Genomic DNA, 26399 nt, shown 5'->3' on the forward strand with positions numbered 1-26399 from the left:
GAGCCTGCACTAACTGTTAAAGGGGAAGCAAAAATAGCTCATCTGGTATTGGCCCTGAAGGAGCCTGTGGTCCATGCTAGCAGGGACCAGACACGAAGTTCCTGAGAAGAGGAGCGTATGGAGTTTTGTGTGGTCAGAAGGGAGGCAGATGTTTCTGGTGGAGAGACTTGAAAACACAGATAACTATGGAGGAGGTAACTTTTGAGCTGAACCTAGAAGGAAATTCATTTTGAGGATTTTTAAAAAAAATTTTTTTAATTTTTTAAGTCCTCTTACTACACCCAACTCAGAGCTCAAACTCTCAACCCTGAGGTCAAGAGATGTATTCTTCACTAACTGAGCCAGTCAGGCACCCCAAGTGTTTTGTTGTTGTTGTTTATGTATTTATTTTTAAAGATTTTTATTTATTTGAGAGAGAGAGTAAGCAAGAGAGAAAGAGCACAAGGAGGGGAGGAGGAGAGGGAGAGGGAGCAGCAGACTCCCTGCTGAGCAGGGAGCCCAATGCGGGGCTCGATTCCGGGACTCCAGGACCATGACCTAGCTGAAGGCAGACGCATAACTGATTGAGCCTCCCAGGCACCTCTGTTGTTGTTTAAACAGAAATTGTCCATGCTGGTTTAGAGAAGACTACAGTCTAAGTGTTCTGGATTAAAAAGAATATACTAATAGTCATAGTTGTTGGTACCATAGAGCTAAAATTAAATGAAACTTTTAAAGCAATTTATTGTCAGTTTTTTAAAGGTCAGCATGGAAGGCATTAGAGTTGGCTCCTCTCTCTGATGTTTTAAAAGTCCATTCTGGGCAGTCAGCACTTCTTTGAACTTTACCTGAATGCATATTGCTAGTTGGTCTATTTGGTCTCATTGGTCTAGTCTTTATAATCTGGTTGTCTGTTTTATCTGTGATTCTTCCTTCTGATTAATCTCTGATCTTGCTTACTTGTGCTTCAAGTCCTGACTCTTGTACTTGTTGAGTATCTCTAGACTCTGTCTCATCTTTTCTTGCTGACTCTTTGTCATCTCTGACCAGAAGTACAGTGACTTCCATTTCTTGCTACCTAGCTTGTGCTGCTCCAGTCTGTTAGTGCCACTGTTTTTTACTAAAATTGAATAGTTTTTATCCTTCTGAAAATACTTGCCTGATTTTTTTTCTTGTTTGTATCACCATGGTGGTGAGGTTTTGTTGTGTTCCATTCTCTCGACTGCATTTTTTCCCCTTTCTGTTCCATCACTGTTCCCCTCATGAGGGGCAGTGTAGTATCTTAGTTTAGTGCATAGTCTATCTTGAAAAATCATGCTGCCTCATTTCCATACTGGAGCTGGAGATCAAGGCAGACATTCTGCCTGAGGCTCGTTTTTCCAAAATATTTGGCCCTTGTTATCTGTTCTCTTCCTCTAATTTTTTTTTCACTATCCTTTTTTTTGATTTTGGTTGCTAACCATGATGATCCCCACCCACTACCCATGTATCAATAGCTATTGCTTCTCTAGAGTTCTGTGAACAAGAAACCAGATTTAGATGAGGACATTGGCTGTTGCTGAGTTCTGCATTCAATTTTTTTTTGAGGTCCAGTTGGTCCAAATGCTGTTTCAAGTGAAGAGCTTTGCCAAGAACATATGGCTTTTGCTATGAGGTATGATATGTTTTATGTACCTAGATGGGTATTTATTTTTCGAGGTAGGAATCAGAACCCATTTCAACAGAGGCCATTGACAAATGTCCCAAACAAGGAAACTCTCCCTAAAATAGCTGAAAACGCAATTATATCTATTGTATGGTAAGCTGTGCATGAGCAGCTATGAAGATGTTAGGTGCTGGAGTTCAACTGAGAGTGGGGACTTTGCCAAAAAGCTAACTGACTACCCCTTCAAAATATAAGTGCTTCTGTTAATGCACAGGCAATCACGGAGGTGTGCCACTGATTGCCATCAGAAACAATTTGGCTTTCAGCAGCACAGAGTGATTAGCTTACAGCCTCCAGCCATTAGAGCCCTTGCTCTGCCTCGGTGGAGGTCATGCTTACCCCACACTGTTTTATTCTTTCATCTTCATATCCATTTCTTCCTATTCCTCCACCACCACTATAAACTGAGCTTTTTGAGGGTGGGGCTCTTTACAAGTGAAGTACTTTATAAGAGAGATAAGTGTTCCAGCTTTGTAGTTAGTGTGTTAGAAACTTTGTTCACTGATAATCCTTAGGTCCATTTGGTGTTTCTTAAACTATTTTAGTGTGTCAACAAACTCATCCTGGAATAATGGGAAGAACAACTAGTCTGGACTAGTTACAGCATCCCCACTAACTAATTTATGACCCTAGACAAGTTCTTTTCAAGGCTTTCTTGATCTCGTCTAGAAGGAGGGGCAGTTGGACTAGGAGTGGAATTTGTCCCACCTGCATCTCTGTACTATGGGCGTGTTTGTCAGAATTGTTTCATTGCTCGCTCTGTTGAATTCCTGCAGCTGACAGGTAAGGTTCTACCAAGGACCTCAGGCTTCTTTCATTACTAGAGGTGCTGTTTTCCTTTGAAACATTCAACCACACTGATAGTTTCTATGGTAACACGTCTCTCTCTTTTTCTCTTGTGACGCAGATTTTTGAAAAGGTTCTTCATCTATATGCTCTTTAGGGCCTGTGGTCTTCTAACCTACCCCTTTGATTAGACAAAGCCTTTATTTAAAGGACTTTTTCCTCAGGAGTATTGTAGACACTTCTAGAAGAATCAGCAGTTGCTAGTCATACTAGCGCTTGAGGTTTAGTCCGTTAATAAGGTTTCCTATCAATTAGAAGTGGAATTGTTGGATTGCTTGGTAGCATAGTAATAACAAGAAAACCAATGTTCTCTGTTAGGATTGTGACATTTTATTTTATTTTTTAAAAAATTTTTTAAAGGATTTTATTTATTTATTTTAGAGAGAGCACACTGGCATGAGCAGGGGGAGGGGCAGAGGAGGAGGGAGAGGGAGAGAATCTCATGCAGACTCCATGTTGAGCTGGGAGCCCGAAACCAGGCTTGATCTCACTAGCCTGAGGTCATGACCTGAGCTGAAACCAAGTGTCGATGCTTAACCAACTAAGCCACAAGGTGCCCTGTGACATTTTATTTTACTTTTAATTTTTTTATATAAAATTTTCAAACATAAAAATGGACAAAATTGTATATGGACGGCTAACATACTTACTACCTAGATTCAAAATTAATGTTTTGCCATATTGGCATGGCCTATTTTACTGAGAACAAATCAGACATTTATTTAGAGGTGAAATGTCACCCTAGAAAGTGTTTTTCTTCTTAACCCACTTATACTATCTTTAGTAAAACTATTAATTTCTTCGTATCATTTAATACCTAATCTACATTCACAATAGTAGAATTAACACCTAATTCTACACCCACAGTTGTCCCAAATGTCTTTGACTCATGATTTGTTTAAACTAGGACCCCCTCAAGATCCATACATTTGCATTTGATTGTTAGGTTTTAATCTAGAAGATTTCTTGCTACGCCCACCCCCCCACCCTGGGACACTGATTTATCAGAGATTGTAAATTGTCCTATAATATATTCCACCTTTTCGATTTGTGATTGTTTTCTTCTTGTTTTCATTTAACTTGTTTCTTTACCGCTCATATTCCTGGAACTGGGAAGTTAGGTCTAAAGACTTGATTAAATTCAGGGAAAACATTTTTAGCAAGAATGCTGTTTTCTTCATACACTAGGAGACATAAAATATTTGGATCTTGAAGATTTAAAGACTGTAGTTGGTTTGAAAAGTGATTCTTTACTAGTTTCCTAGGATAAACTTCTATAGAGATGTTCCTTTTTTTTTTTTTTTAAGCCTTTTTATTAGTTTGAAGATTTAATGGGATTCTCCTTTCCCCTGAAACCGGTTCAGTTTCATTTCAAAAAGTAAAGGTCAAAGTAGCATTAAATTACTGAATTTTCCTTCATATAAACCAAATAAATACTTGGTAAAACAGTCTTTTGCAAACAGTGTGCACCAGCTCTGGGCTCTGGCAGCCTCTGGGTATCAGGCCGCTCTTTCTCTCTGCTCTCTTGGGCTGGCAGATAGCCTCTCTCCTTCAGCCCCCATGTTTATCACTAATACTACTTTTATTTTAAAACGTCAGATTTGTTCTCTTTGTTTCCTTTGCTGTCATTGGCTTTAGGCTTGTCACCTCATGGCTGACTGTGAACTATAGCAACTCCTGATTCTGGTTTCTTGCCTCTGGGCTTTCCCCCTTGAGTTCATTGTTCTTGTAGGCCGGGTTCAGATTTCTGGTGGCTGGTGATCAGGCTCTCCTCTGGAAATCAGAAGATAGGGGTCAAAATCCAGCTCTCATACTAACGGGTATGATCTTCTTTAGCAGGCACTTAATGTTTCCAAAAAGAGCATCAGTTTGCTCATTTGTAAAATGGAGATGATAACTGTTTTTGACGAATGCAGAGTAAAGCAGGGCTTGCAAGAAGTCATGAGCAAAATGTAAGATTTAATTTGAAAAATGCTCTAAAATAGGAGGGTATTTGATTTCTGTCCAATGCATAGATCACTCAGGCAGTCCACTTTACTTTTTGTTGTTCCCTGTGTTTCTGTATTTTATTTCCTATAGTATCTCTCTTCCTTAACCCCTCTGGAAAACCTTACTTTCCTTTCCTTCTATTTATCCTTAAGGCCTGGATCAAATCTTTATGCTCAATATAGTCACATATTTTTTCCCAGCCCATAATTTTTCCTTTATGTAAACTATTGCTTCTGTAGTTTAGCTTCTAGGCATTCTCTCCATTTTGGGGGGCTGATTTAAAAAAAATTCTAATACAATTAACAGACAGTGTTCCATTAGTTTCAGGAATACAATATAGTGATCCTGCAATTCTATACATTACTCAGTGCTCATCACAATAAGTATACTTTTAGTCCCTTTCACTTATTTTTTATTTCCCCAGATCTTGAGTTTCTTGAGGTCATGGTTTGATATATTTGTGTCTAGTTCAGAAAGTAGTCAGAACTTCCTATGAAAACTTGATCATGTTACCCTTGAAACTGATTTCTAGTGAGTTGGCTGTAGGAATCAACTGGTTTCTTAAATCGCTGATATTTTTCTAAGAGATATGGGTACTACTTTCTTATGTGCAATCTTCCTTCCTTTACTTTTCCCTGGACCGCTTGGGTCTTGTCTGCCCCTGCTCTGGAAAGTCGGCTCCAGCTTCTTTGCCTTATCTCTCCCTCCGGTTACCTACCCCACCTGTCAATCTCTGTCTCTGTTCCAAGCCTCCTTTCCCAGCTGGTGTGCAGATCTCACAGTGTTCCGGAGAAATTGTCACCCTCTGACTTGGTGACTGTAGTGAGGGCTTATGGTGGAGAATTACATTGCCCACTGTTCATCCTTCCTAAATAGCAAATTAGGGCCAGTACTGGGTCCATTTTTAACCCTCATCTTCTCTCACCTCTCAAAAGCCTATGCTCCTAGCCCGTCTGGTGGTTGGAATTGTTGGGTTTTTAAAAGATATAATCCTGGGTTCACCCCCAAGCTAGTGAATCAGACTTTCTCAGGGTGACTTGAGAAGCTATATTTTCCAAAGTTCCCTATGATTGGCCATATGTGGGAGCCACTGTTCTAAAACATCCCTTCTCCCTTAATCATTTGTCACTAATGATGGTGACTTGCACACCCTGCTGGTACTAATTTGTCGGGTAGGATTACAGATGGTTCCATAACATCCGTCTGTTTGATATTTCATGGCATAAGTGAATGTAGGATGATAAGAGATGAGCCTATTAAAGGCTTCTGAAGCAAATGGATAGTTTATCAGATTGGTGTGTTCTTTCTTTAGAACTGCTGTGAACCAGACCTTGTTACCACCATCTGTTTTGTAAATTCCATTTACAGTTTAACAGCTGGATTTTGAAAGAGATACAAAATTATCCAATTAAAAAACTAAATTTGTCAAGTGTGCATCTTTTTTTTTTTTTTAATGACTCCTTGAATACACTCTTATTTCTTTCCTTAGATAGCCTTTTAAGGCTCTAATTTTTGTCTACCACAAATTTTCAGAGTAGTAAACTGAGACCAGATTGGGAGTCCTTAGGCTTGGAGGCTTGGATAACTTTGAGAGTTAATAATGTATAGGATTGGCAGCCTTCAGTTTTATCTATGAAAAAAAAAACTGAGTGTTTTAAAACCGGTATTTTTCCCTACCTTAGTACAGTAAGCTGCTAGCCACTGCCTTTGCACGTCTCAAAAGGTGACCGATCAGTGGGGGTGGGAGGATAATTGTGTTGTAATTTGGCATTGATTTCCACCACCCCTAGAGTTCTGCAAGCCAGGAACCTAGGATTCCTGTTAAATTCCTTCTCTAAAACCATCCTCTTAACCTGTGAGGACCCTGTAGCTCGGGTCACAATCTATACAAAATTCAAATGAGAACATGGGTCTTTGGGACTTTTAAAATTCATTTCTTCTAATTTGCCATTCTACGTTTTGAACCACTATGTGATTTTCTAAGAGCCAGTTAAGTAATGGCGTCTGGGTAGAGAAATTTTATGCACTTCCATTTTCTCATTTCAGTATTTCAGTATCTTATAAGTAAACCACAACAAACGTTACTGTTGTAATGAGGAAAATCTTTTGGTTAATAAAGATAACTTCGTATGTGAAAACATGTCCCTCAACAGCAGACATTCTGTTCATGACGAGCCCAGCTAAGAGGATGGGAATAGCTCTCCAGTGTTTTATTTGCTGAATAAAACATGCATATCAGTAATATTTTGAGGGCAGCCAGTACATTTATTTCAGTAGCCTTGGCTACATTCTCTTTTACAGTTTTATTGAGATATAATTGACATGCAACATTATGTAAGTTTAAGGTATACAATGAGTTGATTTGATATACTTACATATTGCAATGTAATTACCACTGTAGGCTAGCTAACACCTCCACATCAACCAGTTACTGTTTCTTTTTTGTGATGAAAATACTTAAGATTTACTTTCTTAGCAACTTTCAAGTGTGTAATACAGTATTATTAACTATATTTAAAAAGGTGTGCATTAAAAAAAGACAGCTGTGATTAAATCCCCAGAATTTATTCATCTTTACCTAGAAGTATGTATTCTTTGACCAACATCTCCCTATCTCTCCCACCCTCCCAGCCCCTTGTAACCACCATTCTACCCTCTGTAAGAGTTCAGAAGTGAACTAAGACTTATTTCACTTAGCATAATGCCATCAAGATCCATCCATGTTGTCTTCCCTATATTTTATTTTTTAATTTTATTTTTTTTTAAAGATTTTATTTTTAAGTAATCTCTATACCCAGTGTGGGGCTCAAACTTACAACCCTGAGATCAGGAGTTACATGCTCTACTGACTGAGCCAGCCGGGCACCCCTTGGCTATATTTCAATTGCTTACAAGCAACATGGGAATTTATCTCTGCCAGGGATGGCAGGAATGAAAATTTCCAAAATAACCAAACTTTTAGTTTTCTCTGCAACACATTGGATCTTTCCTGCTGACAAACTTGCAGTTTATGAAATAAGTTCATGGAGCATATCCTCTGTCTACTCCAACAGATGGTGTGAATGGTTGTCTAAAGTCATCTTAGTTTCCACCGTTATGTCAGTCTGTGGAATGTTTGAGTTCATGCTTATTTCGGCCAAGTTTTGCCAATGTTAGCTCTGTCTTGTTAAGCAAAAAAGCTATGGGTGTTGAAAGTGCTAGTAAGAGGTGTACCATCATGATGGAAATGGAAGCAGAAATAGTGATTTTCTTCCTTTTAATTTGTTTTAACGTTGCCCTTATTTGTAGGACAAATTTTTCAAATGGGGGTAGAATGCAAAATATTGTAACACCACAGTGAGGGCAGAAGAAGCCTTTGTTTTAATTGCAGAGTGTGATCTAGGGAGGTTTCTGAAGGAGTTTGCAGCATTGTATGAAGCGGGCTCTGTCTTTCCTGTGTAATTGGCCTCTGCATCAGACCTTCTATGCAAAGGTAACCTCAGTTCCTTGCTTTTTTTTAGGAAAAAAACCAAAACACCAGCATGTGCATGAAAAACTCAATATCATTTTTTTAAATTAATGAAATGTCTCAAATATACAAGGAAAAGCACAAAGAATTGGTTTAACCAACATTCATCTAGTTTTAACAACTCTTAATATTTTGCTATAATTGCTTTTGAAAATATAGATGAAGTGTCATAGATACCTCTTTCTGATGCTCTTACCCTTCCTCCACAGAGTTAACCACTATCCTGAATTTGACCTCTACTCTCATGTCTATTTTTATACTTTTATTTCATATGTATGCCCATAAAGAACATGTAATTTTTCTTCTAGCGCATTTAAAGCATCATACTGTATGTATCTTCTATTACTTCTAATACTTGCTTTTTTCATTGGACGTTGTTTCAGGAAATAATAAATTCAGCTTTGATTCACTCACTTTCACTGCTGGGCCATATTTTATTGTATGACTCTACCCAAACTGTGTAATCGTTGTTCTGATGCACATTTAAATTCCTAATTTTGTTATTACCAATAATGCTGCAATGATAATTCTTCTGTTCCCTTGGCCACATGAGTTTCTTTGGAGTCCTTTCTTTGAAATCTGTCTTAAGAAAGTAAACTCACAGGGTAAAGACTGACATATTAATTGGATAAAATGGAAGATCTATGTTTAATTCTGTCTCTGTGCATGGCATATAGGGCACTGGGTGGAAACTTTAAAATCTTAAGCTACAATGCCTGCCTCCGAGGTTGGGAGAAATTATACACGTGACAGTGGTACCAGGAGGTGTGATGAAGTAAGTGCTCTATGCTGGTAGAGGCAGCTCTGATATTGGAGGGTTTGGGCCAGTGATTCAGACCTCTCTCCACTAAATCAGGGTAGGCTTGTCTTTGTTAGTCCATTGAGTTGATTTAATTCCAGCCAAGAGCAAAGAGGCTTTTCATGACTTTTTAGCTCTCACTCTCTGTGTTTTGCTGTCTTAGTTCTAAAATTGGCAGGCATACCCCATTCTCTTTCCTATCCCTTAGGATGGATGCACATTCAGTGTTCCAAGCCTTCTTCCATTGTCTATTAGCACTGTTCTCCAGGTGCATGGGGTGTGAAATTCTGGCTTCTTCAGAGATCTCTAATTTTTGGTGATCACCAAACATCCTAGATGATGCTAATTCCTATTACCATTCATTCAAAAGAAATTCCATTAGGTAGAATTTTTCTTTTGTGGGGAATCTCTTGCAGGAGAGAGATTTTGCCCCCTTTTACCTTTGCAGAAGCAGGCCCATGTTTCTTATATTACTATGTTTGAATAGGAGCATTTTGAAGATGTGAAGATTTTGGTAGCAGCACAAAACATTGAATACAACTTTAATACAGGGGCTCTCAAACTATGGTTCCCAGACCAGGGGCGTTAACATCTTCTGGGAACTTGTTAGAAATGCCAATTCTCAGTCCCACCCAGACCTACTAAATCAGAAACTTTGAGACTGGGGCCCAGTGATTTGTGTTTTAACAAGCCCACTGGGGGAGTCTGAGATGCACCCTGCTTCAGAGGGTGCTTAAATAGGAACTTGGGTTCCTGTTATGGACCTGACTTACTGTACTTTAAGGAAGGGACTAAATACTTAAGGCATGGCTGTCCAGCAGTGTTGTTTGTTGTCATTGCTTAATCATTAATGACACGAGAAAGGTATACTTTTACATTTTTCTTTGTGTGGCATTGTAATAGACAAACCTTTAACTTTTGGAGGCCCTTTCAGTTTTCTTTGTTGGTTATGACCAACAGTAGGAAATAGAATGCCATAAATCCTTGTTTCCAGGGTTACCTTCTTGCTGCTGATAACAGGCAGGAAATTAAAACAATCTGTGATAGTGTTTTGTTCTTATTAGCCACAGATGGTAGCTTTCAGATATGTTGGAGCAAAACATAAATAAATATAGCAGGGAAACTTCATTATTGAAGAAAAATGATTTGGCTAGGTCAAGTTTATAGCCTGGGTTCACTTTTATGAAATGGGATATAGGCAACATAATATTGCTCCATTACCACAAAGCATTAAGACTTATGAGGGTCACTAGTTTTTTTCTTTTTGGTTTAATTTCCAGTATGTAAAACATTTACATGATTTCAAAGTCAACTGTGTAACAAATTATGTTTAAAGATGTCCTCACTTCTATCCATATTTCTTCTCTCCTGCTTTCTTAGTCTTTTATGGGTTAATCATTTTTATTAGCTTTTTGATATATTCTTCAAGTGTTTCTTTTTGAAGATAAGCATGTAAATGTATATATGTTCATATCTCCCCCTTTCCACTTTCTTTACACAAAAGGTTGCAGGTTATTCTACAGCCTTTTAAGATTATTTTTAAAAGTTTGCTCCATTAAGGGATAACTTAAATTCAATAAAATTCACCAAATTTATGTGTACAATGTGAATTTTGACAAATACATGCAGTTGCACAGCCACCAGGATAATGAAGGTGTAGACTCTTTCCATAACCCAAAAAAGTTTCATTCCACCCTTTTGCAATCCATCCTGCCTCCCATCCCTCGGTCCCTGGTAAGCCATCTGTCTGCTCTCTCTCTTTATACTTCTATTTCCTAGAATTTCATGCATAGTTTTTTGTATGTGTGTATATGACTTCTTTCACTTTGTGTAATTCTTTGGAGATTCAGCCATATTAGTACGTGTATTAGTAGTCATTCCACCTTACTGCTGAATGGTACTCCATTGTTTATACATGCCAGTTGATGGGCATTGTCCTGTTGCTTTTTTTTTTTTTTACTTTTTTATTTTGAAATAATATTCGACGTACAGAATACTTACAAAGATAGTACAGAGAGTGTCTATGTACCCTTGCCCCAGTTTCCTCGCGTGTTAACATCTCATACAGCCTATGGTACAGTTATCATCCCTTAAAAAATTAATATTGGTACAATACTATTGACTAAACTACAGACTTCATGTGGATTTTAGTTTTTCCATTGCATTTAGTTTTCATGTTTCTTTAGTTTCCTCTAATCCATGACAATTCTTCAGTCTTCCCATGTCTTTTTAGAAAAGTACTTGTTGGGGTATTTTGCAGAATGTCCCTCAATTTGTCTGGTGATTAGACCTCAGTTATACACTTGGGGAAGAACACTACAGAGGTGACGTGCCCTTCTCATCGAATTATACCAGGAGCTACATGGCATCAATATGTCTTATTACTGGTAAAGTTAACCTGGATTACTTGGATAAAGTAGTGTTTGCCAGGTTTCCTCACTGCACTTACTATTTTTCCTTTTCTGTGGTCTCTTAGAGGGAAATTACTGCTTTTTAAATTCTGATGTGTATTCGTGTGCATGGGACACATGGTTTAGTGACTCTTTCAACCTTACTTATAATAATAGTAATAACAATAGCTACCACTCACTCCACTTACTTTTAAACACATGTGGGTTATCTCATTTAATCCTCAGGATACCCCTGAAAAATGTAGGCATTTTTTTCATGCCCATTTTACAGCTTAGAAGATTGAGGCACAGCGTACTTTGCTGAAGGTTCAAGAGCTAGTTAGTGATGGACCCAGATGCTAACTTAGCCTAACTTGAGGACCAGATTTTAACATGGGCCATATGGTTGTTGTCAGAGCTTGGAATTGGGGATGCTCTCGTTCTTTGCTGGAGAAAACAAATGAATGCTGCTTTTCAATGATTCTCTTTGGTTCTTTAAGAAATAATTTTGTTTGTTTTACTTTCAGGAATTTTTCATATGTAACTGAAGATTTTAATAAGTTATGTCTGACTTTAAAATCTTGGGGAAATCCAAGATATTTTGGGTAGCACTAAGGGTCTATTTTTTAGACTTCTTTCAGAAATATGACTGAAGGTTAGGGCAGAGTATTCAGAATAGAAAACTGTTTTTGGAGAAGTATTTACTTCAAGAATGACACTGAGCCTTTTCTTCCCTGGATTTTATCAGCCTCTCCAACCAGGAGTGTTGTGTTTGTCTGTGTGTATCTAAACCCTGCGTGTTCACTTCTGTTGACCACACTAATGACTTTTCCACTACACAATCAAATGTATCTCTGAACAGCCTGACTCAGGGGATGATAACTGTGGTTAAATGATGATTCAATATCTGTGAGCCTCTATTCTAGTACCAGCGGGGCCTCTGAAGGTCAGGCTGTGTGGGTGGACGTTTGCACTTCTTCCCTGTGACTCACTCCTCAGCCTGCCTTTCTGAGGGGACATAGCTGTAGGTGGCTGCAAACCTCAACGCACCTCCTCCCCTCTGTCTCATCATACTATGTAGATGGGTATCCCCAAATCCTTGAAATCACACAGCTTGGAGTCTTGAACATGTGTAGGCTGCCAAGATGTCCAGATACCAGTGCACTTCTTAAAAATAAAGCTTTTTTGAAAATAAAAATGAATCAAAAGCTATAAAAAAATAAAAAGAAAACTTTTTTGTTTCTAAATGTCTGTCATATGCCTGACCATATGTACCAGAATCCAGAGGTCAAAATCCAATCTGGACAGGCATATACATAAAAATTGTAGCATTTATTTCCTTAAGGAAGAAGGCAACTGTTTAAGACTGATGCTTGCATACAGTAACTAGAAAATTTTGTAAGAGTAGATTATTTAGGGGATAGATAATTTATCAAGTTTACAGGTGTCTAGATCTGACCTCAAAGTCTGATGGCTAAGGACTTCTGGCCTCAGAAGTCAGATATGGTTTTCTACACATCCATTCTAGAGAAACTGTTAGGTACAAGAAAATGTAAGGAAGAAAGTGAAAGCAGCTCATTTCCATCACCAGAAATAGCCACTCTTTTGTTTTGCATAATTTCTCCTTCTGTCATGCAGCAAACACATTTGTTTGTAATCCTGCATTTGTTATGTAATACTATATCCTAAGGAGTTTTTCATCATTTGAAGAGAAAGACTGCTAATTTGGTGGGAGAAAAACAACTAGCTTTAATTTGCTTTCCCTTAATATTTTAGTTAGGATTAATGTTTTGTCTTTGTTGACTGTCAGTCTGTATTTATCCATGGAGATTGTTAGTTTTTCTACCCTATATCTTTCTATAAAATTGGAAATGTTACTAAAGCAAACCTCTGATTTCAGATGTCCTAAATGATGCTATATTTGATGAAGATCATGATGAGATGGTGATTGTGAAGGACATAGATATGTTTTCCATGTGTGAGCATCATCTAGTTCCATTTGTTGGAAAGGTAAGTTTTTCTCTGTTTCCTAGGAATTTTAAAAAGCACATTAAAGTTTTAAAATTAGGATTATTATATTTAAGATCATCACCTGCTAATTCCTAATATCCCAGATATGTAGAGGTACACATAAACATTTACTCTTTATCAACCTAACTAATCTAATAGCTTGAAACTAACAAAACAAGGGGTGCCGGGGTGGCTCAGTCTGTTAAGCATCTTCCTTTGGCTCAGGTCATGATCCCGGGATCCTGGGATCAAGCCCCACATCAGGGAGCCTGCTTCTGCTTCTCCCTCTCCCTCTGCCTGCCGCTCTGCCTGCTTGTGCTCTTTCTGTCAAATAAATAAATAAAATCTAAAACAACAACAACAACAACAAAAAAAAAAACCCCACAAAGTAGCAGAAAGTCCTCAGGGCAAACATTTCATAGTAAATACCATGTTAATCGGTTAAAATAATGAAATTAAAGTTTCATTTTTTTTTCCCTAGGTAGCTGCTGCAGGCTCTGAAAACCTTTGCTCTTTATTTTGACTAAATAATGTTTGACCCAAGATATACTTTTGTATAATATGGCATGAGCAGCAATGATTGCAGAATTTCTTGTGGCAGAGGTCATAGTATTAGTGGATTTAATTTGTTTCCAACCTTTTCTGTATTAGGAGAAATGAACCTAATGCAAACTAGATAATGTTATCTAGCTTGTTTTACTTAAAGATCCCTTTGAAAACATGTGGATTTAGGACCAAGAGTAGTCCGTCCTTCCCCCCATTATAATTTTATTTTATTTTGACTTTTTAGTAATAGTTTTTAAACAGAAGACTTATAGGAAATAGTGTTACAAGTACCTATATACCTATCACCTAAATTTAATGTGTTAATATTTGCTTCACATTTTTTTTGTTAAAGTATTTTATTTTTTCACTTTTTTATAAAGTGAAACATAGAAAAATGCACAAATTATAAAGGCATTCCTTACTACCTCACAGATGAAGAACTAGAACATTATTACTATCCTGCAAGCTCATCTTGTGCCCTTTTTAATCCCTAACCCATCCCTTGTCCCCACAGGTAACCAGTATATCAGTTTCAAACACTATAGATCATTTTTCTTGTTTTTCAACTTATAAATGGAAAGAATCTACAGCATGAAATCTTTTGTGTCTGGCTTTTTTGTTGTTGTTGTTCCACATTGTAAAAGTCATTGATGTTATTGCCTGTCATTGTAGCTTATTTTCATTGCTATATATTGTTTCATTGTACAAACATATCACAGTTTATTCTGTTCTTGGTAGATATTTACATTGCCCTCTCTCTCCCTCTCTCCTCTTACAAACAGTACTGCTACTAGCATTCTTTTGGTGCATACATGCATGCATTTCTATTAGGAATATACCTAGGAGTGGACTTGCAGGGTCATGGAGTATATGCATATTCAATTTAATAAATACTGATCTTTAGTTTTCTGAAGTGGTTGTACCACTTTATACTTCATATACTCTTAGGTGAGTCTCAGTCACTTCACATCCTTGCCAACACTTGACACTTTCAGTCTTTTTAAGTTTAGTATTCTGATGTGTATGTAGTGGTATCTCTCTTTTTTAAACCTTTTGTTATAGAAAAGTTCAAATATATAAGAATAGAAAGGCTAGTATGATAAAGTTCCATGTTTCCTAAAACCAACTTCAATAGTTATCGATAAAGGACCAATCTTGTTATATATAAGTTCTCACTGGACTATTTTGGAGCAAATCCTAGATATTATATTATTTTTTTCCATAATTTCTTCCAGTATGTGTCTGTAAAAGATAAGGATTTTTAAGGAAATGTAACTCTGATTTGATTATTAGCCTGAAAAGTTAGCAGTAAATTCTTCAACATATTAAAGAATATAAAGTATGTTGTAGACAGCATGACTCTTCATCACTAATTATTAATACACATTTCTAAAATATTTTCTTATCCACACTAGCACTACTATAAACAAAATTAACAGTAATTCATAAATAGCATCTAATAACTAACCCATATTTACCTTTCTGCAATTGTCTCAACTGTCTTAATGTTGGTTTGTTTAAATCAGAATCCAGGGTGCCTGGGTGGCTCAGTTGGTTAAGCGGCTGCCTTCGGCTCAGGTCATGATCCTGGAGTCCCGGGATCGAGTCCCACATCGGACTCCCTGCTCAGCAGTGAGTCTGCTTCTCCCTCTGACACTCTTCCCTCTCGTGCTCTCTATCTCTCACTCTCTCGCTCAAATAAATAAATAAAATCTTAAAAAAAACCACTAAAAAAAAAATCAGAATCCAAGGGCACTTAGCTGACTCAGTTGGTAGAGCATGTGACTCTTGATCTCGGGGTTGTAAATTTGAGCCCCATGTTGGATGTAGAGAGTACTTAAAAATAAAATGTTTAAAAATAAATAAACCAGAATCCAAATAGGAGTCACACATTTGCATTGCTTTGGGTTGTTAATGCTTCTTTTTTTTTTTTTTTAAGATTTTATTTATTTATTTGAGAGAGAGAGAAAATGAGAGATAGAGAGCACGAGAGGGAAGAGGGTCAGAGGGAGAAGCAGACTCCCTGCTGAGCAGGGAGCCCGATGTGGGACTCGATCCCGGGACTCCAGGATCATGACCTGAGCCGAAGGCAGTCACTTAACCAACTGAGCCACCCAGGCGCCCTGGGTTGTTAGTGCTTCTTAAGTCTCTTGTAAAAGTAGTTCCTCCCTCCCACCCCTACATTCTCTTACTGAAGAGACTGGGCCAGTTGTCCTGTGGAGTGTCCCACCTTCTGGATTTGTTCCGTTCAACCTTTGGATTTCCTATAAACTAGACTAGATCTAAAACTTCCTAATATGAAGGCTAAACATTTTTACTAAGAGTAGTTCATGGGGTTGCTGACGGCTCTGTATTCCATCTTACCAAGAGGCATGCACTGACTGGCAATCCCACAATTAATGATGCTGGCCATGTGACATCAGAGCTCAGGTTTTTCAAGAAGGGGGGGAACTTTGAGCTTATTACTTTTTACTGTAAGTGAGGGATTTAAGGGTAGAGGGAGTTAGTGATTTGGCTGGGGTTAGACCTAGGAGCTTGATCCGTGCTCAGCCTCTCACCACTATATCCTGTTACTTTCTGCTATGATTATCTCTGTGATTGTGTTCTTGCTAACTTTTTAAAAAATATACTATTCTGTGAGGATTTTCTATAATCAACATTTAAATGACTTAGGATCTTCAGAAAGATAAAAAAATAGTACAAACAATAAAGTATGGCTTTGCATATAAGTATAAAAATTTCAAGTGGTACAGAGATCTAAGTTCTGTGGGAAAGTTTTAACTCTATTTTTCTTTGAAATACCCAGCGTTCAGGTGCTACTTTACTTTCTCTTTCTGCTGACCAGGAAGGTGATGAATTGGTATTCTCAAACTCTCAAAGCAAAGTGCTAATAGATGAAAAATCATTAATTACTACTAGATCAATTATTTACATGTATAGTATTAGCTAAACAATGCAACAAATGCAGGCAAACCATGATGCAAATGAATCTATGATTTTATATTAAGCTAATTGATTGCCTACAAATGACCATTTATTAGCCTTTTTGTAGAACTAATGTTTTCTCATAATTGATACATGGCTCAAAGAGAGGTAACATGGACATAGGAGATATTAGTGACTTTTAAGATTACAGAATTGGCTTGGCCTTAGGTAGGTCCTATAAGAACTTAGGTCTTAAGGTCCAGGTCTTGACAAGTCACATTTGTAGCTGTGTCCTTTATCTCCCATCAGGAAGATAGTGTTCTCCAGCAGCTTGGAAATGAGGCCACCAAGCATGACAGAGAGCATGGAGACCCTCTTTCTGGGCAATGGGGTGGGATTTTTAAGGTAGAATAGCAATATTTACAGTTACAGTTTCAGCCATTTAAAGGAAGCTTTCCTGGGGCTCCTGGGTGGCTTGGTCAGTTGAGAGACCAACTCTTGATTTTGGCTCAGGTCATGATCTCAGGGTTGTGGAATCGAGCCCTGTGTTGGGCTCCCCACTCAGCACAGAGTCTGCTGGAGATTCTTTCTCTCTCTCTCTTCCTCTGCCCCTCCCCCGACTCATACTCTTTCTTTCTCTCTCAAAGCAAATAAATAAAATCTTAAAAAAAATTAAGGATGCTTTCCTGGCTATATTTTAATGTTGTTACAGGATAATTTGCACTGTCTGGAGAGTGTGTCCCCTCAATAGAGGAAGGACTTTAAGAATTATATCAAGAGTTTAACTTCACCAGGAAATACCATGACTATTTCAAATTTGTCATTTCATTAATAGTCATTCATGTATATTTTCCTTTTACTGCATATATGTAATTTTCTATATTTTTGTAAGTGCTTCATTTTCTAAGTCTTTTTTTTTTAAAGATTTTATTTATTTATTTGAGAGAGAGAGAGAATGAGAGACAGAGAGCACGAGAGGGAAGAGGGTCAGAGGGAGAAGCAGACTCCTTGCTGAGCAGGGAGCCCGATGTGGGACTCGATTCCGGGACTCCAGGATCATGACCTGAGCCGAAGGCAGCCGCTTAACCAACTGAGCCACCCAGGCGCCCCCTAAGTCTTAATCTATGTATCTTAAAGATACATTTTTCATTGTGTTGAATTACATAATGCATATACTATATTGTTTCCTTATTTCCTTATTTTGTTACAAAGAAGCATTGGATTTTCACTTAACTCGTGATTTCTGTCCCTTTGAAGGTTCACATCGGTTACCTCCCTAACAAGCAAGTCCTTGGCCTCAGCAAACTTGCGAGGTAAGTATGACTGTGGTGAATAGGAAAAGATTTGTAGGACCTGCCCCTATTATGGCAAGAGTCTCATAAGGCTTTTTTGACTGGTGTGGATCTAACTTGGAAGTCACATTGCTACTTAAAATTTGTGGTTGCAGAGACAAACATATTTGGAGGACCTGAAACACAAATCCCTTTTCTTTTCACCCCTCACTGCCTTCCTCCCACACCTTCCAACCCTCTTCCACCAGCACATCCTTAAAGTTTTAGCTCATACCTTTTTCTGTAGAGCTTTCCTTGACTGGAAAGGATCCGAGGGTGCATTCAGTCCAGCCCCCATACTTAAGGGTGGTTTAGCTAACTGGTGGGAAGAGGAAACTTGTGCAGGGGTCTAATTGCACAGCACTGTTTTCAGACTTTTAATCAAACTACTGTTTGGGGTCTCAACTCCACTGCACCTGGGTGTCTCTGGGCATCTCTTGGGGGTCCTGCAGGGCCATTCATTCACTTCTAGTTTCTTTACCTCTGCAGACACAAGACTGTGCTGTGCCTTTCTTGACTTTCTCAGCAATATTCCGAAACAATACTTACTCTCCTATTTCTCTCTTTTCTACTACAGTCTTCTTTCCCATTCTTTCCTGTGGGTTCATGCCTTTTAAAAAATTCCTTTGCTACTATTTTTATTTCAGCTTTAGGAAGGAGAAGTAATGGACAAGTATGATCATCTATGTTTAACTGGAAATCAACTTGAGAATGTGTTCATATATCTCTGATAGGCTCAGTCACCAATACTTCATTGCCCCTAAATATTCTTTTTTTGGTAATTTCTTTGTATAGAGTTAGTGAGTCCTGGGTATGGGGAAATGCTAGGAGGTGTGTGTGTGTGTGTGTGTGTGTGTGTGTGTGTGTGTGTGTGTGTGTGTGTGTGTGTGTGTGTGTGTGTGTGTTGAGAGAGAATTAACAAAATGAGTGAGGGGCGCCTGGGTGGCTGAGTTGATTAAGCGTCTGCCTTCAGCTCAGGTCCTGATCCCAGGGTCCTAGGATCGAGCCCCACATCTGGCTCCCTGCTTCACAGGGGACTCTGCTTCTCTCTCTCCCTGCTTGTGCTCTCTGTTGCATGCTCTCTCTCTCCCTCACTCTCTCTCAAATAAATAAAATCTTAAAAAATAATTAAAAAAAAAACACAATGAGGGAATAGGTGATGAACATATAGTCAAGTGCCCCTCACCCCTTAAAATAAACCAAGCTAGGTGTGGATAATTTGAGGTTATAGTAACTGTATCAAAATTGGAATAAATGAATCTTTGTGACCAATTAACTATACAATGGCTCTGATGGGTTCCTGCTTCTTCTCCACTTAGACACTGGGATTCACCACAGTCCTGAAATGGTGGTCCAGTTTTTTTTCAGTTCTGTGCTGGAATCTGTAAAAACCACCCTGCCAGTCTGACAGCTGCTCTCCACAGCTCTTCTTTTTACTTTGTTTTCACTTCCACTTTCTCACTCATTTCCTCTGTGGATTAAGGAGAGAGTAGGTAGAGGAGAGAAATTTAACTTCCCTAGTTTCTGACCTCATTCCTGCTCAGCACTCTCTCCATCAGACAGGGCTATTGGTACCATGAAAAGATGTTTTTATATCATAACTGTAATTTCTTCACTGCAGAAAGGCTCTTAACACAAATCAAGAAACATCTCACCACTTTTCAGTGATCTGTACCCAGTGGCAGTGCCAAGGGGTGGCTGAAAAATGGTATTGGTGGTGATGGCAGAAAATAATCCTACTGTAATTTCTCTTAGCCACCCCCTCCCTAGTAACTTACTCCTAAATAATAAAGTCATGTCAACTGTGAATGGAAGTGTCTTTACTGAAATTGGTTATTCTTACTGTTTTATAAGACACAGTCTAAGTAAAGTCAGTGTGGTTGCCCTGTAAACCTAGCTCCACGCCCAGCCCTGTGGCATGCTGCCTTCCAGCAAGATTGCTAATGCTATGCCTTTCCTATATGGAAATTCTGGCACTGCTGATGCTTTTAACAGACTGTCCATATGTGAAAGGTATGTAGTGGATAGTTTTCACATTATAAGGAAGCTTGGTAGACCATATTAAGCCTTGGTCTTAATGTAAGTAGCCTTCTCTAGAAGACCATGCTGTGTAGACTATGGGTAATACTATGGAAATGGATTCTTGAGTAATCCAGTGAGACCTTGGAATAAATGGTAATTTAGGGGTAGAAAGGAATAATCTTTAGTGACTTCTTTTCCTAGTGAAATGGAAAGATCTCTAATAACTAAGCTTTTATGAAACAACACAAAAGAGTTGATTATTAGCATGGGGATTTGTCCTTATGCTAATGGGATTAAAACTTAAAAAAAAAAAAAGGAACACTAAACCAAAGAACAGAGTGTATGTTACTTTGAGATATTTGTAAAAAAATTGATTGAAGGGTCTGTTAAACAGGAAAGAAGGCTAAGACTTTATCCAACCACTTATTTCTTCTAAGAAGTAGGAATATTGAGGGAATGAAGAGTAATAAAGAAAGCTGGATGTCTTAGCAAAACTTCACTGCTCATTTTAATCTTGTATGTGAAGTCTGTTATATGCTTGCCTTTAAATGAATGACCTTTCAGTGCCAGGGAAGTCAAATATCAAACAGTAAAGCCTTAAGTAACAAGAAAATGCCAGAAGTGAGTTGATCTGGTTTAACTCTAGTAGAAGTCTAGAGTAAATGTAGTTTGAATAGAAATTCCTTTTGTTGGGGTCCATGGCTGGCTCAGTCAGAGGAGCATGTGACTCTTGATCTCAGGATCATGAGTTCGAGCCCCATGTTAGGTGTAGAGATTACTTAAATAAATCTTAAAAAAATAAAATCTTTAAAAAAGGGTCCTTTTGTTGCTGAAAATCCATTGAACATATATTCATTTTCTTGCCTTAGAATAACTGAGTGAACATAATTAAATCTTGAATATAGAACTGAAGTGCCTCAGGGTAGCCATGGTTAATCTACTTATTGAGCATCGATTGTGAAAGGGTATTGTGTCAGCTACGATGGCTGCTAGAAAGGACACTGCCACTGCCTTCAAGGAGGGTGGACCGTGTGAGGCAGCAGGTACCTCTGAAATGCCTGGTTTGGAGCTCCGAGTTCAGAGGAGCCAATATAACTGTGGCCTGGCAGGGTTGAAGAGACCGAGAGGTGGAAGGCTGAGCAGAATTCTAAATGAAAAAGAAATTCCTTTAGGTATAGTTAATACATAATAAGCAAAGGCAAATAAGAGGGTAGGCACAAGGCCATATTCCAGTGGATAAGGAGCAGATTGATAGAAATAAGAGATTTAGGCAGGGATGACTGCAAGATAGTTGGAAAGATAGGGTGGGCATTAGATTACAAGGGGAACATTCTTTTTTCCTCTATGATAAAAGTAACATACTTACCAATTAAGCTTAAATACAAATGAGTGAGTAAAGGGAAAGCCTTCCTTTCTATTTCCATTCCTCAAAATTAAAACTAGAGATCTCTTGTCTCTTGACTAGAGATTGTCCTTCTGGAAAATTTCTTTGCAAGCACAAACAGAGCTCTTTAAAACTAGCAAAAACTAAACAGAATAAAAAAGGGAGATCATACTCCACATTCTATACTACAACTTGTGTTTTTTATTTGTTTCTTAATTTTTAATTTTTTTAAATTTTTTATTGTTATGTTAATCCCCGTACATCACATCATTAGTTTTTGATGCTAATTTTTAATTTTTTTAAAAGTAATCCCAACAGGGGGCTCAAACTCACATCCTGAGATCAAGAGTCACATAACAGGCCCCCCTTGTTGGTGATTTTAATTTAAAAACTTTGAAATCCCTTGGACATCTTTTAGTCCAGAAAGTCTGAGTTCATTTTAATGGCTACATAGTATTTCTTTAATTGTTTAATATAATTCATTTAACCAGTCTTTGATAGAAGTATAGTTTATAGTTTGAGACTATTGTCAAAAAAGGGAAAAAATGCTTTCGTGAATATGTTTTGTATATTGTAAATTACTGGAATTAAATTGTGGGGTTCAGTGTAGCTGAATTTTTGATATTATCAAATTGCTCCCCCCCAAAAAGCATATCAGTTTATATGGTCAAAGGGTGTGTGTTTCTCCACTTTTGCCAACAGTGGGTTTCATCACACTTTTCAATCTTTCCCAAACTGATAAGTGAAAAAAGGTACCTAGTGTTTTAATGTATTTTTTTAAAACTTGCATTTCTTTAATAGAGTTTGAATCCCTATAGAAACTTCCCGCTTTTAGTTAGCTTTGCTAATTTTTCTGTTGGATTGCTTGTCTTTTTATTACTGATTTGTATGAACTCTTTGAATGTTAAACCAGTTAGGTCAGGTGCTGCAAATAATTTTTCCAGGCTTGTCATTTGTCTTCTGATTTTGTTTTAAAATATCATTTTTCCACAAAGGAGTTTTAAAACTTTTATGTAGTCATAAACTCATGTTTTTGGGTTACTTTTATGGCCTTACTTTTATATTTAACTCTTTGCTCCATCTGGAATGTATTTTGGTGCAAGGAGTGAGAAAGAATCCATCCATTGCCGTTTTATGCTCACTGACCTCCTGCAGCACCCCCATTTCCCTCCTGTTACCATGCTGCCTTCTTGCCATCCTTGCTGCCACTCTCTGTTGGGCCTTTCTTATGTTCTTTATGCATTATAAAACTCTGAACTCCTCCTTGTCTCTAATCTCTCAGTGTCTTTAAATCTGCTCTCATACACTGCTAGGATGTACTTTCTAAAGTGTGGATTTGATGATGCTGCTCCTTTGTAGCTCCCCATAGCTTTTAAGATAAAGTTCAGACTCCTTACTTTAGCTAAAAAGTCCCATTGTGATCCACCTCCACCTCCTGCTGCTTTTTGCTCTTTGCTCTAACCATAGTTGAGAATTTGCAGCCTGGTGACAAGTCAAGTTATATGAAGACATCAAAAATACCGTTAAGATTTGCAAGGGTTAAATTATACCATCCACCTGCAAAGGAGCTACCTTATTACTTTCCTAGTTACCAGAGGAGGAAAAAGAGGAGAAAAAGCATAATGCAACACAGGGAACAGAGGACCTAGCATAGATTTTATAAGACCAATAAGTGGGCAATTCAGATAAGATGTCTACTGGGTTAAATCCAGTACCTAATTATGTCCCCTTTATTAAAAAAAATTATAAAAGTTAAAAATAAAAAGGAAAATTTATCAAAGGAGACAAGGTTGGCCTTGAGGAAGTTTGTATAATAAAAGTGGTCATGAATCTTTTTTTAATTTTTTGGTCAAATTGGTTCAAAACAGAAAACAGGAACTGGACTAAATGCATAGAGAAACTGACAAACCTGAAAGAAGTGAGTGGAACACTAATTACCTCTCAGTGTTGGTCACACACTCTACTGACTGAGCCAGCCAGGTGCCCCCCAAAACCATTTAAAACTAGGAAAAAGTAAACAGAATAAAAAAGGGATGGGCAAAAATTTATACAAAGCAGAGTAATAGGATTTTGGCCAAAAGGCAAGCTTTAACTTAAAAAAAAGAAAAAAGAACAGGCTATTGTATAACAAGAATACTAGAAATTAATACAAAACTATTTAAAAATGAGCTTTTTGGAAGTTAAAGTTCTTTTAAATTCCTTTGATATGATAGACAATCATATCAAATAACCCTAATAAATTCAGTTAAGGGATACAAATTAATATGCAATAGTTAGTTGTGTTTCTACACATTAAGAACAAACTGTCAGAGAAATTAAGAAAACAATCCTATTTACAATTGCACCAATACCTAGGAATAAATTTTACCAAACAGGGGAAAGATCTGTACACTGAAAACTATAAGACATTAATGAGAGAAATTGAAGAAGATACAAATAGATATCTCATGTTCTTGGATTAGAAGAATTAATATTAAATGTCCATACTACCTAAAGAAATCTATAGATTCAATGCAATCCCTCTCAAAATTTCAATGGTGTTTTTCACAGAAATAGAAAAAACAATCCTAAAATTTGTACAGAACCACAAAGGACCCCGAATAGTCAAAGCCATCCTGAGAAAAACCAAAAAAGCTGGAGACTTCACACTTTCTAATTTCAAACTAAATTACAATGCTATAATAATCAAAACAGAATGGCATTGTCATATAAATAGATACATAGACCGATGGAATGGAATAGAGAGCTCAGAAATAAACCCATGCATATATGGCCAATTAATTTATGACAAGGAAAGAATAGGGGATGGATAGTATCTTCAATAAATGGTTTAGTGGGGCACCTGGCTGGCTCAGTCAGTAGAGCATGTGACTAAGCGGATGTAGTTGACTCTTTGGTTCATGAGTTTGGGCCCCACATTCGGTGTAGAGATTACTAAAAAATAAACTTGGGGCACCTGGGTGGCTCAGTTGGTTAAGCGTCTGCCTTCAGCTCAGGTCATGATCCCAAGGTCCTGGGATAGAGCCCTGTGTAGGGCTCCCTGCTCAGTGGGGAGCCTGCTTCTCCCTCTGCCTGCCACTCTCTCTGCTTGTGCACTTGCTCACTCACTCTCAAATAAATAAAATTAAAAATAAATAAAACTTAAAAACTGGACTCCCTTCTTATACTATACAAAAAATCAACTTAAAAAGGGATTGAATATAAGACCTGAAACCATAAAACTAGAAGAAAACATAGGGGTAAGCTCCTTGACATTAGTCTTTGCGATGATTTGACACCAAACATAAAAGCAACAAAATAAAAAATAAGTGGGACTACATCAGACTAAAATGCCTCTTCATAACAAAGGAAACCATCAACAAAATGAAAAGGCAACCTACAGAAGGGAGAAAATATTTGCAAATCACCTATCTGGTAAGGGGTTAATGTGCAAATATATAAAGAACTCGTACAACTCAATAGCAAAGCATCAATCCAATTAAAAAATAGGCAGAGGAACTGAATAGACATTTTTCCAAAGAAGATATACAGGTGCCCAACAGATACACGAAAAGGTGCTCAATTTCATTAATTGCATTAGGGAAATGCAAATCAAAACCACAACGAGATATCACCACACAACTATTAGAATGGCTACAGTACTATAAAAAAGACGATGTAAGTTCTGGTGAGGCTGTGGAAAAAAGGGAACCCTCGTACACTGTTGGTAGGAATGTAAATTGGTGCAGCCTCTATGGAAAACAGTATGGAGATTCCTCAAAAAATTAAAAATAGCACTAGCATATGATCCAGCAATCCTAATTTTGGGTATATATCCAGAGGAAGTGAAGATAGGATATTAAAGAAATAGCTCTACTCCAATGTTCATTGTTCTCACTGGGGGGAAAAAAGATAAATATGTGAGGTGATGGGTGTATTAATTAACTAGATGGGGGATTTTTTTCCCCCAGTGTATACATATGTTAGATCACCATGTACACGTTATCTTTACGATCTTTGTCAATTATACTTCAGTAAAGCTGAAATTTTAAAAAAACCTGTGCTTTGGAGATAAATTTATAGCCACAGATGCTTTCATTATTAAATAAGAAACCCAACAAATAAACTAAACATTCAATATTTTTTTAAAGAAAAAGCAAGCTTAATAGGACAAATAGGAAAGAAGAAAAATAAAATGATTAAATTAGAAAATTTAAAAAATAGAAAACATAAATCCAAAAGATCATATACCATAGATTGCTTAGCAGTCTGATTGAGAGGAGGAATACACCTAGAAATGAGAGGCTATGTAACCAGAAATATGCTTTAGAAACTTTAAATCTTTATGAATAAGTTTAAAAAGATGGAGAGAGAAGGGAATGAACCAAGAGTTGGAAAACCAGGATAAATTAGTAACCATTGGAAAAAGTCAAATTAATGTTGGGAGTGGGGTGGGAGGGAAGGGGGTGGATGATCAATTTAATAGACAACCTCCAAGTAACCACTAATTCCAGTGTTGTATAAATTATTCAAGAGCATGGAAAAACCTGAAAATTTGGGGCAATTAATTTGATGAAGCTGCCTATCCCTGACAAAAGTCTGATAAAACTAGCATTTAAAAAGGTGATAGACTAATCCCATTTATGAATATAGTTGAAAAATCCTAAATATTAACTCCTACTTTAACAGGCTCAAGTACTGTTTCCATCATGACCCAGCGAGATTTATTCCAAGAATACAGAAATGGCTTAGATTAAAATTACGAACTACTGATTCTGGGACTATGGTAAACTAGATGGTAATGATATCCCTCCTAGTATTGCTTACTAAGATAGAATATGTATGAACGTTTCAAACATTGGGGTGAGATCCCCAAACATCCAGTGAGAATTCACAAGAATTAGCCAGCACTGGAGTCAAAGGCAGGGTTCTGCCCTCCTATTCCACCCCAAATTGGGAGAGATATTACCTGTTAGCTTTGTTCTG

The 26399-nt window shown here is 37.5% G+C and overlaps 1 protein-coding gene across 3 annotated transcripts in view; it reads left to right on the forward strand.

The window, feature by feature from the left end:
- Positions 1–26399, forward strand: part of GCH1 (GTP cyclohydrolase 1) — a 47400-nt gene that overhangs the window by 13864 nt on the left and 7137 nt on the right. For all 3 annotated transcript variants that reach the window (XM_027570760.2, XM_027570759.2, XM_027570757.2), the window contains exons 2-3: positions 13117–13226; positions 17955–18010. In XM_027570760.2, the coding sequence (XP_027426561.1) occupies positions 13117–13226; positions 17955–18010 (166 nt within the window). The remainder of the gene's footprint in view (positions 1–13116; positions 13227–17954; positions 18011–26399) is intronic.

Source organism: Zalophus californianus, chromosome 6, assembly GCF_009762305.2.
Source record: "Zalophus californianus isolate mZalCal1 chromosome 6, mZalCal1.pri.v2, whole genome shotgun sequence".
Classification (NCBI taxonomy): Eukaryota; Metazoa; Chordata; class Mammalia; order Carnivora; family Otariidae; genus Zalophus; species Zalophus californianus.